The sequence below is a fragment of the Camelina sativa genome, chromosome 17 (genome assembly GCF_030686135.1).
Source record: "Camelina sativa cultivar CO46 ecotype springtype chromosome 17, ASM3068613v1".
Classification (NCBI taxonomy): domain Eukaryota; kingdom Viridiplantae; phylum Streptophyta; class Magnoliopsida; order Brassicales; family Brassicaceae; genus Camelina; species Camelina sativa.
In genome coordinates, this window is record NC_141896.1 from 657,246 (window position 1) to 670,948 (window position 13,703).

General features: G+C 36.6%; 3 protein-coding genes and 1 long non-coding RNA gene across 4 annotated transcripts; 3 read left to right on the plus strand and 1 right to left on the minus strand.

Annotated features, from left to right (window-relative positions):
• Positions 1-1,896: 1,896 nt before the first annotated feature.
• LOC104754227 (uncharacterized) lies at positions 1,897-2,758 on the minus strand. Its single transcript, XR_762089.3, has 3 exons — positions 2,604-2,758; positions 2,365-2,497; positions 1,897-2,288 (listed from the first exon to the last, which is right to left on the minus strand). It is a non-coding gene; the product is annotated as an uncharacterized LOC104754227 (long non-coding RNA).
• Positions 2,759-4,566: 1,808 nt separating this feature from the next.
• LOC104754228 (ATP-dependent Clp protease proteolytic subunit 5, chloroplastic) lies at positions 4,567-6,703 on the plus strand. Its single transcript, XM_010476367.2, has 9 exons — positions 4,567-4,953; positions 5,030-5,140; positions 5,228-5,342; positions 5,430-5,522; positions 5,617-5,662; positions 5,761-5,833; positions 5,947-5,981; positions 6,075-6,163; positions 6,283-6,703. Exons 1-9 carry the CDS (start codon positions 4,823-4,825, stop codon positions 6,475-6,477), a joined length of 888 nt encoding a protein of 295 aa, XP_010474669.1. The 5' UTR covers positions 4,567-4,822; the 3' UTR covers positions 6,478-6,703.
• A 734-nt stretch (positions 6,704-7,437) lies between these two features.
• Positions 7,438-8,512, plus strand: LOC104754229 (uncharacterized). Its single transcript, XM_010476368.3, has one exon. The coding sequence runs from the start codon at positions 7,603-7,605 to the stop codon at positions 8,431-8,433; it is 831 nt and encodes a 276-aa protein (XP_010474670.1). The 5' UTR covers positions 7,438-7,602; the 3' UTR covers positions 8,434-8,512.
• A 373-nt stretch (positions 8,513-8,885) lies between these two features.
• Positions 8,886-13,536, plus strand: LOC104759043 (histone-lysine N-methyltransferase MEDEA-like). Its single transcript, XM_010482016.3, has 17 exons — positions 8,886-9,021; positions 9,289-9,378; positions 9,931-10,214; positions 10,313-10,489; positions 10,585-10,672; positions 10,769-10,894; positions 10,999-11,046; positions 11,145-11,216; positions 11,299-11,507; positions 11,603-11,729; positions 11,822-12,030; positions 12,198-12,329; positions 12,420-12,489; positions 12,578-12,625; positions 12,746-12,874; positions 12,969-13,046; positions 13,263-13,536. The coding sequence occupies exons 1-17, from the start codon at positions 9,013-9,015 to the stop codon at positions 13,446-13,448; spliced, it is 2,082 nt and encodes a 693-aa protein (XP_010480318.2). The 5' UTR covers positions 8,886-9,012; the 3' UTR covers positions 13,449-13,536.
• The last annotated feature ends 167 nt before the right edge of the window (positions 13,537-13,703 follow it).

Here is a 13,703-nt window from a genome sequence, read left to right on the forward strand (position 1 = left end):
GCTCAGTGTCAAACATGAATTCATAATCATCAGCGTCCATGTTTTGTTGTCCAGTCTCCGAATCATACCCCTCTCCTCCATCTCCGGTGACAAGAGCGTTTGAGACCGTATTGTTGTCTAGTGGTGGATGTTCGACGATGTTGTTATTGGTCTCAGTAGTCTGTAACTGAAATTGGTCATCCACGTCTTTCTTCACACGGATATTACACAAGACAGCTTCAGCAGCGTTCTCATCACTCCCTAGCCAATACTCCGTCATACACCAACCGGTGGGCTCTCCCTTTTTCTTTGGCTGTCCTCTTACATGTTTGTAGTACGAGTATTCCTGTTTATATCCGATCACAACATCGTTAGCGTCCAAGATAGCCGTCTTCAAGCCTGACTTATTCCAAGTCCCGCCTCCGCTGCCTCCTCGTCCGGGTACCGTACGTATAGTCTTGCTACCAGATTCGCATGTTCTCTCAACAAAGTAGAACCAGCCCCTCTCAATAAACTGATCGTTTTTGACGTGCGGAAGACGCCATGGCTCGTCTTCGTAAAGTTTTATATCTGTAATGAAGCCGTCTTTGCCCGTGATTAATCTAATGCATAGATAATGCTCCACCAGCTTCAAGTCCGTTGGAAAGAACTTGAGATGGCTAGGATCTACCATAGTAATCATGCCTTCACGAGGTGCGAAAGCCCTATCACTACTCGCGTACGAGGACACGTTTTTGACTTGCTTCTTCTTCCCACGGATATAACACAAGACAGTTTCTTGAAACTCATCGTTCTTACTCGCTAGCCAATACTCTGTCATACACCAACCGCTGGCGGTGGAATCTCCATGCTTGTAGTACGAGAGTTCTGTTTTGTATCCGATCAATACATTGTTATGGTCGACGATGTCCTCCTTGCTGCCGTTGCTCTTCCAAGTCCCTACGGTGATGCCTCCTCGCCCCAGTACCTTGCGATTAGGTGTTTTACGAGCTTTGAGCGTCCTCTTTACAGAGTAGAAAAACTCCTTCTCATTGAACAGATTGTTGTTGACGTGCGGAAGAAGCCATGGATGGTCTTCGTAAAGTTTGATGTCTTTTATAAAACCTTCCTTGTCTGTATCTATTCTCCTGCGTAGATAATGGTCCGCCAAGGTCGTGTCTGATGGAAAGAACTTGAGGTCCCTGGGATCTGCCATGGTAAATCGATATCCAAGAAACCTAACACTTTGATCGTAGTTGTCGTCACCTCTAAGGAATCCACAATACAATCGAAGGTTTGAAACCCTTGTAACTTTATCTAGTATATGTATATATATATATATATACATATATAGCAACGTCATTTCCACCCTTATAATTTATTTTGTTTTGATAAATTATTTTTCTTAATTTTAATTGATATTATTTCTTCCTTTTCCAATACTACAAAGGAATTTGATATTCCGATATCATAGGAAAGTTAGCATGCATGAAATGCATCCATAACCCTAAGGGCAAGCCCAATGGGGGATATATTTTAAGGGTTCTTAAATTGTTTATTCATATATTTTGTAGTTTGAGATGATTAAGAACTTTGGGTTTGTTAATTAAAAGTTTTTCCTCCAATGGTGGGTTCCTATTTTGAGTCTCTTAATTATTTTATCTTTTTTGAAAATAAAAAAATTAAATTAGAATATGAAATTATTGCATTTGAAATATATGTTTATAAAATTATTGCATTTCATAAAATTTAAAACATAGGAAACATTAAAACATAATAAATGACAAGTAAAATACATAAAAAGAGGAAATGCTTACCATAATACCAACTGCAGAAACAATCTTGAGAATAAAATTTTAAGCTAGCCACATTTAAGAAAAAGCATATGCAATCTTGTTCATAAACTCACCCATAACTCCCTCTTTGATGGGTGTAATTTGGTAACTTTTTATTCGCTAAAACAGAACCGAAAAAGAACTATATTGAACTTGTAAATTTTGTGACAATGCAGAGATAGAACCAAAATATAGACCAAGAACAACACTTACTAAACACAATGTTCTTATTCATAAAGAAGGTACAAATAAAGAAAATTATATGTTGATGCAATATACATATTAATTGTCCTCGTACTACCAAATAGACACCAATGCAATGCATAGACAGCTTCATAATTGGACAGTTTGATTGATTTCAGAGAAATCTCAGACTGTGTTTGAGAGACTAGGATCTGGAACGTTTCTGTCGGTAATATCACTCGTACACAAGTTCTGATCATAACCATAAACTTCATGCTGCATCAACCCGGAGTTACCCATACTAGACATGTTCTGATCACAACCATAAAACTGCATCTGCATCAACTGATCCAGCCCATAGTTTGCAGAGAAAATAAAAGAGAAGTACCTGGTGTTTGGAGATTTCCATATCCTTGATCCTTGTAACCATTGTCATAAAATAGAAGCAGTCAACAACGAGCAAGAGGCTCTAAACAAAGATTATCTCTCTCTCCCATCCCATCCCCACCAAACATATGAATCTGGAAGTAAACAAGTAAGCAGGAGAAGCTATGTGACGTGAGTGATTCATTACATAACCATTGACACATGAGAAAAGTTTGATTCCAAGACGTGTATATGTCTTACAGCTAGATGTAACAACATGTTGGTAATAGTATCCAGGCTGTGGAACAGAGGCAATCTGAATGCCACCAGTCTTGTCCCAAGAAACATGAGCATTACATTTATACTTTAAATACCAATTGAGGCCAGAAGCAATCTCAACTCCAGTTGTGCCTTTAATCCTGAAATCCAAGTTAGAAATAAACAAAGCTTGGAAGAGAATAGTCTTTGGTAGCTACTCCCACCACAAACATCCTATTGAAACAAAAAAAAAACAATCACTACTGTAAAATCTAACTCTAGCACAACAGGGTTAAAGGCAAAAAAGGAAGAACCTTTGAGATAATTCTAAAATCAAAGCTACGAAATTGTGTGGGAAGCAGTCTTTGCAATAGACCCTAAGCTACGAAATTGTGATGGTACCTGACCGGGAGCGTAAGCTTGAGCAAGAGCAGCAGTGGAGGGATCACGGTGGAGGTAGTGAGATCAAAGCCTGCTTTTTATAGTGTTGGCCTCTCTGCTCTTCTCGTAACTTTCAATTCCAATCTCCAACGATTCCAACCAATTCAATTGATGAGACCAGAGTCTATCATCAATCTCCTCCGATTAAGAGATTCGCGACAGAGAGCGAGAGAAAGAGAGAGGAAGGGAAGAACACAATCGGGAAAAAAAAATGGTTCTCAATAAAACTCTTCATCCAACCATGCGCTGACACCTCACAGCCTCTTATATTAAATCGAGTATACTAAATAAGAGGAGCTCTTCTTCTTTTATTTTCTTTCTGATTTATTTTCTTCCTACTTTTCCACTAAAACCTCTCTTAAAAGCCCCCGTTGGGGATAACCTAAAAGGCTAAAAGATTTGTCACTTGCAGAAGAAGATAGTGGCTAATCACATCCAAACTTGGAAATTTATAGGAAAGTTGTTATCATGGATAACCCTAAAAAGATTTGTCATGTGCGAAAGAAGATGGTGGTTATTAGCTAATCACATCCGGACTTGGAGATATGGATTGATATTGGATAATATAATCGATCGTCGTAAGCAGAATAAAAAAAAGCTCTTGTATTCTATGTTTTTAAGCGGCCGGCCATATATAAAATAAGATTCCAAAATAATCATACTTGAATGAAGAAGTCGAAACTAATATAGCAAGATTCCAAAATAATCATACTTTTAACTCAATGAACCATCTCTGATAAAATATGAATGATCTATATATAGTTATTTTAATTACCATCCATAATGATGAAATATTTTAACAAGTAACAACATTAACTGGCAACGCAAACCATCCATGAACTAGTTCGGTGTTACAATAAAAACTGAAAATTTTCTATAAATTAAATAACAAAAATTAGTGTTTATAAACAAAAATATATATATATATATATATATATATATATATATATCTAAAATCTTCATTCTTCATAATAGAAGATGAAGAAGTCATCACCATTGCTCTGTTTCTCTCTTGCTTTGTTTTCTCTCCTCTCATTTCCTTCCTCCTCCGCTCGTATCTTCTCACCTGTTGTCCCCTCCGCTGCTCCTTCTTCTACCGTAGCCACCACAAAGGACGGCGGCGTAGACGAAACCACTGAGGCCGATTACTCTGCTTTCACGACGCATTGGAGCATTTTAGACCTAACGGACCTCAAAAACGCCTTCAAAAACCTCCCGGATCTCTCTAATTAATCTCAACATCTCCTCCCTCCACGTGCCACCCTCCATTGACTCCATCTGCTCCGGCACCGACCACGCCGCCGAATGCATCGTCTCAATCCTCCCACTCCTACGTGACTTCCGCAAATCATGAGTCCAAATAATTTAACTCATGATTTATTTATTGGCCAATCAATAGACTCGAAAACCGTCTAAACTAAAAAACAATTAGGAAGCCTTATGGGCCAGTAATGGTCTCCACAAAGCCCATAAACACATAATCTTGTTTAACAAACAAAACGTAACAATCGCGTTTTGTAAGTACAGAAAGGCGTTAGCGTGTAATATTATCGGACCTAAAATTGACCCGCCCCATCCTGAATTAAACCCGACCCGATAACACCCTCCTCAGATATCATCAGCACCAATTAGTCAGTTTAGTCACAACACTACGAAGAAGCAAAAAAGAAATCCCCAAATTTGCAGAAGGATAAGAAGAAAGAGCCGGAAGGTTCCTCGCCGGTGAACGGAGCTAGGGTTTTCAAATTCCATCCCCCCTCAAATCGACAACAAAAAAAGAAATGGCTCATGCTTGCGTCTCTACATCGGCTTCTTCTCTCAGATTTACAGCTGGATTCGTCTCCGCTAGTCCCAATGGCTCCTCTTTCGATTCTCCCAAGCTCTCTCTCCCTTTCGAGCCCCTTCGTTCAAGGTTTCTCTCACTTTTCTCTCTGAATCTTCTTTAGGTTAGCTTTATAAGGGAACTGAACGAGTTTTTTTGTTTGTAGGAAGACGAAGAAGTTAGTTAGCGATAGGAAGAATTCAACTCCGAAAGCTGTATATTCCGGCAATCTCTGGACACCGGAGACTCCATCTCCTCAAGGAGTTTGGTCCATGAGGTGAAATTTTGAGTTTGACGATGTTCTTTGAACTGTGATTTTGGAAACTCTCTTTTTTGATGGATGGAACTATGTTTACTTTTGCAGAGATGATTTGCAAGTTCCTTCGTCACCGTATTTTCCTGTGTATGCTCAAGGACAAGGACCACCTCCTATGGTGCAAGAGCGTTTCCAGAGTATCATTAGTCAGCTCTTCCAATATGTAAAACTGATTAAACTCTACTCCTTGAATAAGTTTCCAGCTTAGTTGTATTGTCAATGAATGGTTTCTTTTGTTTTGATCGTTTAGAGGATTATTCGTTGTGGTGGTGCTGTTGATGATGATATGGCAAACATTATTGTAGCTCAGCTTCTGTACCTTGATGCTGTTGATCCTACTAAGGTTCGATATTGTAGTAGAATTCAATTTCATGTCTTTGTTACTTTATTCAGATGTTTTTGCTTTTAGGATTCTGATAGTGCTTATTGTTGAACAGGATATTGTCATGTATGTTAATTCTCCTGGTGGATCAGTTACAGCTGGTAATTTCAACTTTTATCAGCTTACTTTTTTTTTCCCTGTGATCTCGTTAAGTGTTTTCATCTCTTTTTCCGGTTTTCATTGTTCTCACTTTCTTCAGGAATGGCTATCTTCGATACTATGAGGCATATCCGGCCTGATGTCTCCACTGTTTGTGTCGGTCTAGCTGCTAGGTGAAACTTTCACCATCCTTTAATTCTCATTATCTCTTGGTTTTCTTATGGTCCTTGGTAAATGTGGAGTTGTATGGATTCTAATGCCCTCCTTTCATCTGTCTTATGAACAGTATGGGAGCTTTTCTGCTGAGTGCTGGAACCAAAGGTAGTCTCTTAATCCCTTTTGTTCATAGGATAGTCTTTTAGGTAAGTCTTCAATGTCTCGATGTGAGCTTAACTTCATTCGTTAAAACTGCAGGGAAAAGATACAGTCTACCAAACTCAAGGATAATGATCCATCAGCCGCTTGGTGGAGCTCAAGGTGGCCAAACCGACATCGACATTCAGGTTACTCATCCTTGCCTTTACGAGTGCATCCCAGTCACATCCTCTTAAGTTGCTACAGAGACTAGATTTTGATTCATTTTTTTAATCTAACCATCCAAGTAAACATGCTCTGAAACCAGGCAAATGAGATGCTGCATCACAAGGCGAACCTAAACGGATATCTCGCGTATCACACTGGTCAAAGCCTGGAGAAGATAAACCAGGACACAGACCGTGATTTCTTCATGAGTGCTAAGGAAGCAAAAGAGTATGGACTTATCGATGGTGTTATCATGAATCCTCTTAAAGCTCTCCAGCCACTTGCAGCTGCTTAATCGCTTGAAGGTAGTGGTTCAGCTTAGCGCTTGCTCTTCTTTTTTTTTTGGGTTTTTATGAACTGAGATTTTCCATGAAATATGTTTCTATTCTAGAAGGAAAATCAGATTTGTCTGGGATCAAAATCAGTAGTTGATACATCCATGAAAGAACAAAGTAAAGTTTCTTGCTCTGCTGTTTGATTGAACGACAGTGATCTTCTAAGCTTAGCAATGATTTTATCCACTGAATCTGGTGGTCACACCAAGCTTTGAAGCAGCAACATTATAGTCGCTTCATAATAAGGCTATTGATGTTGACTCTTTTAGTGGTAAAATTAGGATGTGAAAAACAAAAGAAAAAGTTACCGCCTCTTTCAACCGTTTTTTTTGTTGTCATTGCACCGTAAAGCTTTTTAGATCGGTAATGAATTAGAAGATGAGGTACCAACTTATGCAATATTATTTTGACTTTCGTTTTCAAACTGAAAGTTACAACTCCACTAGTCTTAATCCTGAGTTTGTCAAAGCTTTAACACTAGGATTTATAACTAACTTTTCAATTGAGTTATTACCTGTCATTCAAGATCTTGGATTTTTTTAATCCTCCCTTTCTTTCAAAAAAGAAATCAGGAAATGTTTTTTTTTTGTAGGAAGAGATCAGGAAATATTTAATGTAACATCTAATCTGCTTATAATATTATATACACACGTATATGTGGTATGATTTTTTAAAAATAGATATGAGGAGCTTTATCCATGTAATGGTCGAACACTAAGATATGTTGGGTCCGTCGGATGCATTTTTGGTCAAAGAAACTAATATATTTACCAACTTGTAGTAGTAACCATTACTTTCAAGTACAATTTTAACTTAAAGTATTAACATTATCTTCATTACTAATATTTTTCATTACGAGAATCGTTCAGTTTAGCTGCGTTCATCGATAAACAAATAAAAGAGAATTAGTTATATGCATAGAATTAAAATATAAAGGAATAAGAAAAGAGGACCTTTTGTAAGCTAGACGTGGCTGCCAAACACACTTCCTAAAGCTTTATATAGATCTTTCTTACATCCTCTGTTTCTTCTCATTCAAGCAACAGTCTCTTCTCACCTTTTTTTCTTCTTCTTGGCGGATTAAGATGGAACATGAAGAAACACAGAAGAACCAGAGAAGCAGCTGGTCACTGCTTCGACCATTTCAAATGATCTCTGTTAGCCTTCTTAGTCTCCTCGTCCCTCTCTCTTTCCTCTTCCTTTCACGTCTCTCTCTCTCCTCTTTCTCAGCTCCAGTCACCGTCTCCGGCGTATTCTCCCTTCTTCACCAGGTCGATGTTGGAGTCTTATACACAATCTTATCTCCTATCATCGTCTCCACTTTAATCCACAATCTCTCCGGAAAACCAGAATGCTCTGTTCTCCATGCCCATCTATACATCTGCTGGATCGTTCTCTTCATCGTCCAAGCTTGCGTTGCCTTTGGAATAGAAGGAACCATGAGCACGACCATGTCTATAAATACAGACACAAGCTTTTCTCTTGCTTCTCAAGAAAGGTGGGTTTTGGTTAGGGTTATGTTCTTTTTGGGCCTACACGAAGTCATGCTGATGTGGTTCAGAGTCGTGGTTAAGCCGGTGGTTGACGACACTGTTTTCGGGGTTTACGTGGAAGAGGAGAGATGGTCGGAGAGAGCCATCGTGGCGGTGACTTTTGGTCTAATGTGGTGGTGGAGGCTAAGAGATGAGGTTGAAAGTTTGGTGGTCGTTGCAGAGGTTAAACGAAACCTTCTGATTCGTTTGGGAGGTCTCGATTTTTTGAACTGGTGGATGTATTACATCTGTGTTGGAATTGGTTTGGTTAAGATCTTCAAAGCGTTTTTGTTTTTTGTGAATATGTTAATTTTGGCCATCAAGAGGTCGAGAAAAGGCTGTGAATCGTTTGTTGTTGATATGTGTAATGATAATAACGTGTAAGGGATTTGAGATATCAAACTCAAAACTCAATTTAATATTTTTAAGACTTTTTCATTTAATTTTAAAATTCTTCTTTCTATATATGTTTTCAACGATTTACAGTTTGTTTCTTCTACGTAAACAACAAAAAAATCATACTATGAATACACTAATATAAGTAATTAATTTACCAGACGTTCCGACATTTTAATATATGTATCAACAATTTTTCAATGGTAGTTTAATCAAACCAATTTATCACATAATTATGAGTTTTTTTTTTTCTTTTAAAAGATAAAGTATATGAATTCAAACTTGAGATGTCAAAACGTTATTTAAGAGGCAAGCCAACATCCACATGTATATATAGTATATGTTTCAAAATTAAAATGTTCCTCATATTTTCAAATTTCCATATTTTCTTCCTTTTAAAGCATGAGGTTCCATATACGCATACGTTTCTTCTAGATTATAGTTTTTCCTTTTTTTTCTTTTCATTTTTTTTTTGTGGACTCCTTATTTAATTGAAAACCTCCATATATATAATCCTTTGCAACAACATCGGAGAAGACGAGAAAACAACAAGAGGCGAGGAGGTTAATGGAGGAGGTGAGTTATATACTCCAAATAGATCGTTATTGACTAGGATGTGAAATCATGATAAGTTCTATAACATTTACGGTTTGTGATAGATTTATGTTATTCTTCCCATGATCCATAAAATTTCTGAGTAGTGAGAACCAGCAGAATTTTTGTTATTTATATTTGATGTGTGGGGTGTATAAGTCCTACTGCTTCTCGATCGTTTCTTTTTATTTTACATAATTTTCGTGATTTCGTACTGCTTTAAAAAAGTTTATTGTTGATTTGATCTAGGAAAGCCATGAAGGTGGTGATGAGGATTTGCCACCCGAGATAAATCAGATGAGAGAGCAAATCGAAAAGGAGAGATTTCTGCATATCAATGTAAGAGACTTTTTGTTGCTTCAATATATATTCTGTTCTCTTTTTTCTCTGGGGTGAAATTAAGGAGATGAGAGACTTAATCTGATAATTATAGGATTGCAAAGAGATGTTCAGATAAATCATGAACATATATGTATTTTTTTTTTCTTTGGCGCAAATCAGTAAATACTTCCAGCTCTGTCGAGTTTTAGATATCTGTCCAAAACTTTGAATAAAAGGGAAGTATATTTAGTCAAGTGGTTACAGCACCACTTATGCGACCGATCCCACCGGAGTTCAACTCTAGTAAAACATTTGTTTTCAAACAAATAGTAGTACAATTTTTATATTTTTATGTACAAAGAAAAGAGTGCAAATTATTATTTTAAATTAAAAAGCATTCAAAGAGGGCCAATTTTTATTTTGGTTTGCCTAGGACTTCACATTTTTTTGGGGGTAGGGTCTGTATATATAAGAAGCCAAGATTGATGCATATATATATTTGTCAACCATTCTGAATCAAAAGTTTCTGCAATTTTGAATTAAATCACTTACCTATTAATTGATTAACAGCATTCATTCGAGATGATATGCAAACGGAGTGTGTTTGCTCATTCTTTCCACCATCAATACCTTGCCTCAAACCGGTCCCAAGCAGAGAATAATAATGGAGGAAGAGATAACAAGTTGCTTCTTTCGAGAATGCTAGAACCACTTCGTCATTTCAGTGGCTACTGGAATTATGATTGCAACGATGACGAGAGTTATGTTCTTGATGAAGATATTAAACTACACAGTGTCAAGCTTCCAGTTATTGAGCAGCTACCACGATCGACAACATGGGTCTTCACGAATAGGCATGTTTGTTTTTGTTTCCTACTAAAGATCCATCATATACTATATTTTATCACTCATATTGTATAAATACATGCATGCCTTTAACGTAACACTGCAGTAGCCAGCTGATGGCTGAGAATGATTCTGTGATTGGTAAGAGACAATTCTACTACGTGGATGGTGAGGTAGTAGAATTGAGCAGCGAGGAAGACGAAGAAGATGAAGCAGAAGATGATGAGGAAGAAACCAAGAAAGAAATATGCGAATTTTCCGAGGATGTAGACCGGTTTATATGGTTAGTTTTTGCATCACATATGTTCTCTTGATTATAAACTCATATATGCAGTCAAGTGTAGTCCATATTTAGTAAAGTGTTCAAGAATTTTTCAGGACGATTGGGAAGGAATATGGTTTGGAGGATCAGGACGTGCTGAGTGTTCTCGCCAAGTTTCTTGAAGTGGATGTTTCCGATATATTGGTAATAACCAAATCGAATCTTCATATATATATACATCGATAAATAATTTTCCTGCTTTTTTATTGGCTGCTCTCTTTTCTAAACTAAATAATGTAGGAAAGATACAATGAGCTCAAGCTTAAGAATGATGGAAATGTTAAAGAGACTTCTGATTTGCTTTCCGAAGGAATTGTTACTACTTTTCAGGATGCTGCTTATAAGCGTTTCTGCCGTCGTTGCTTGGTAACTTTGAATCTTTCCTTCTTCTTTTTTTGTCACAGAAAAAAAAGAAAAGAGAAGATTATAGATACATGCTTTTATTATATTTGTATTAATTCATTTTACAGATATTTGATTGTCCTATGCATGAGAAGTATCAGCCTGAGATTAAATCTGTAAGCTTGAATTTATTTATAATCAAACTTCACGTTACATAACAAGCTTTATAAGCTTAAGTTGTTATTAGCTAAATTAGATTGCTTTGGCTTGTCAGGGACAAGGTATATCTAATTTGTCCGAGAATGAAGATGATAATAGACAATGCTATGAGCATTGTTACCTCATGGTCTCTCTCTGATCTCTCTCTCTGATCTTAATGCTTTTTTATGTCTTAACTATGTTTATTAATGGTTTAACATATATAATAGGTAGAAGCTAATGATCATGTGGTGGATAATGATAATTCTACATCAAACGAGAGAGGGGAGAATATGGTCTCATATAACAACACAGTAAATGAAGATGCTGAAGTGAATGATACTTATGAAGTAACAACAGATAATACAGAGATGACTATGTGGACGCCTGAGGAGAAGGATCTTTACTTGAAAGGAGTTGAACTCTTTGGGAGAAACAGGTAAAAACATTTTAAAAATGGTGTTTCATGTATCGTCGTATATATATATACTTATAACGTGTATGTATTTCTTGATGATCATGCTTTTTTGGCAGTTGTCTTATTGCATTAAACTTACTTCGGGGGTGTAAAACGTGCCAAGAGGTTTACAAATACATGAGTGAACAAGATCAATCTACTATGTTATTAGATCATTACAAAGCTACAAAAAAAAACAAGCAGGTAAAATATATAATCTATAGTGTCGTAATCCTCATGACATGTGTACGTTAGAAACACATAAATTCAAGTTTATATTGATGGTTTCATAACAGGTTAACAAAAAAGTATCTCGAAGAAGTACTAGGTTTGTCCGCAAAAAGGTGAGACAACGAAAATATGCTCGTTGTCCACCTGCTTTGAAAAAAACAGCCAATGGAGAAGCTAAGTTATATAAGCAGTACACACCATGCAGTTGCGAGTCAACATGTGGAGATCAATGCATTTGTTTAACTAATGAAAATTGCTGCGAAAAATATTGCGGGTATGTCATTCTTTTTACTCGTAAAGTTTAAAACGTTATTTGAGGCCTTATAATGGTTAAACTAGAATTCTCCATAAGATTTAAATAATTCGGACTAGTCTATCTGATGTTGAATTTTCCGAAAACTCTGATTGATCAACTCAATATATACAATATTTATTATTCAGGTGCCCGAAGGATTGTAACAATCGTTTTGGAGGATGTCGTTGTGCAATAGGTCAATGCGTAAACCGACAATGTCCTTGCTTCGCTGCTAGTCGTGAATGTGATCCAGATCTTTGTCGGAATTGTTCTTTTGGGTAACACTTTCACTTCGATATTTCTTTACAAAATTCCATGCTTAAAGGTCGAACCTAGTCTTAATTTTTATTTTTTACTTTATAATATAGCTGTGGAGATGAGACATCAGAGCAAATGCAATGCAAGAACATGCAATTCCTTCTTAGCAGAAACAAGAGGGTAAACCATCAACGTCAAATACGTACCGAAATTTTAAAACTGATTATATGAAAAACATTTAATTGTCTTTTCTTTTCTTATTCACTAGATTCTCCTTGCAAAGTCTGATGTTCAAGGATGGGGTGCATTTACACGGGTAAGCAAAAGCATAACCAAAACCCAAAGTTTAATAGTTATTGGTACATTGATAACTCTTTTCTTTGTTTGTTTTTAGTGTTTTATACCATTAATTGTGTGATTTGGTTTGATTTGTCAGCACCCACTTAAAAAGAATGAGTTTCTCGGAGAATATACGGGCGAACTAATCACTCATGATGAAGCAAATGAGCGTGGGAGACTAGAAGATCGGACTGGTTCGTCCTACCTCTTTACCTTGAATGATCAGGTAATTTAACTTTTGTCTCTGATCTTTTTACCTTGGATGTTTACTATTCGCGAGTTACACATTTATATATTCTCATCAAGGAAACATTTTACAGCTCGAAATCGATGCTCGCCGTAAAGGTAACAAGTTTAAATTTCTCAATCACTCAGCAAAACCTAACTGCTACGCCAAGGTACCAATTCATTGTACTTTATCATTAACATACACTAGCAGTCCAATACTTAACTTGGTTTCTTTAAATCATGTTTATATTTAATTTACTTGTTGCTGATTGGTCCTTATATAGAATCATATTTCTCCAAAACATTGCAAGAACAAACTCAAACCAGTTAAATGATTTTCTTGTCTATAAAATTCATGACATGAGAATTTATGGTTTTGTGTGCAGTTGATGATTGTGCGAGGAGACCAGAGGATCGGTATATACGCGGAGAAGGCTATCGAAGAAGGTGAGGAGCTTTTCTTCGACTATTGCTATGGACCAGAACATGCGGATTGGTCTCGTGGTCGAAACCCTAAAAAGACTGGTGTTTCCAAAAAGTCTAAGGATATTCGTTCATCTAGTCGTTTGTAGAGTTACATAACTCTGATAATATCAATGAATGTAATGCTATTTTGTGTTACTACTTACTAATAAACCAAAACTTATGATTTTTTTTTAAGATTGTTTGTTTGTCATATGTGTCTTAAACTCTCAAATCTTTCCTTTCGTAGATCAATAGAAAACAAGGTTTGTGTTGTTGGGTTTGCATTGTACTTTTAACTTTTTTTCCAACAAATATTAGTCTTCATATAGCGAAAAATCACATAGTATACAAGTACGATATGT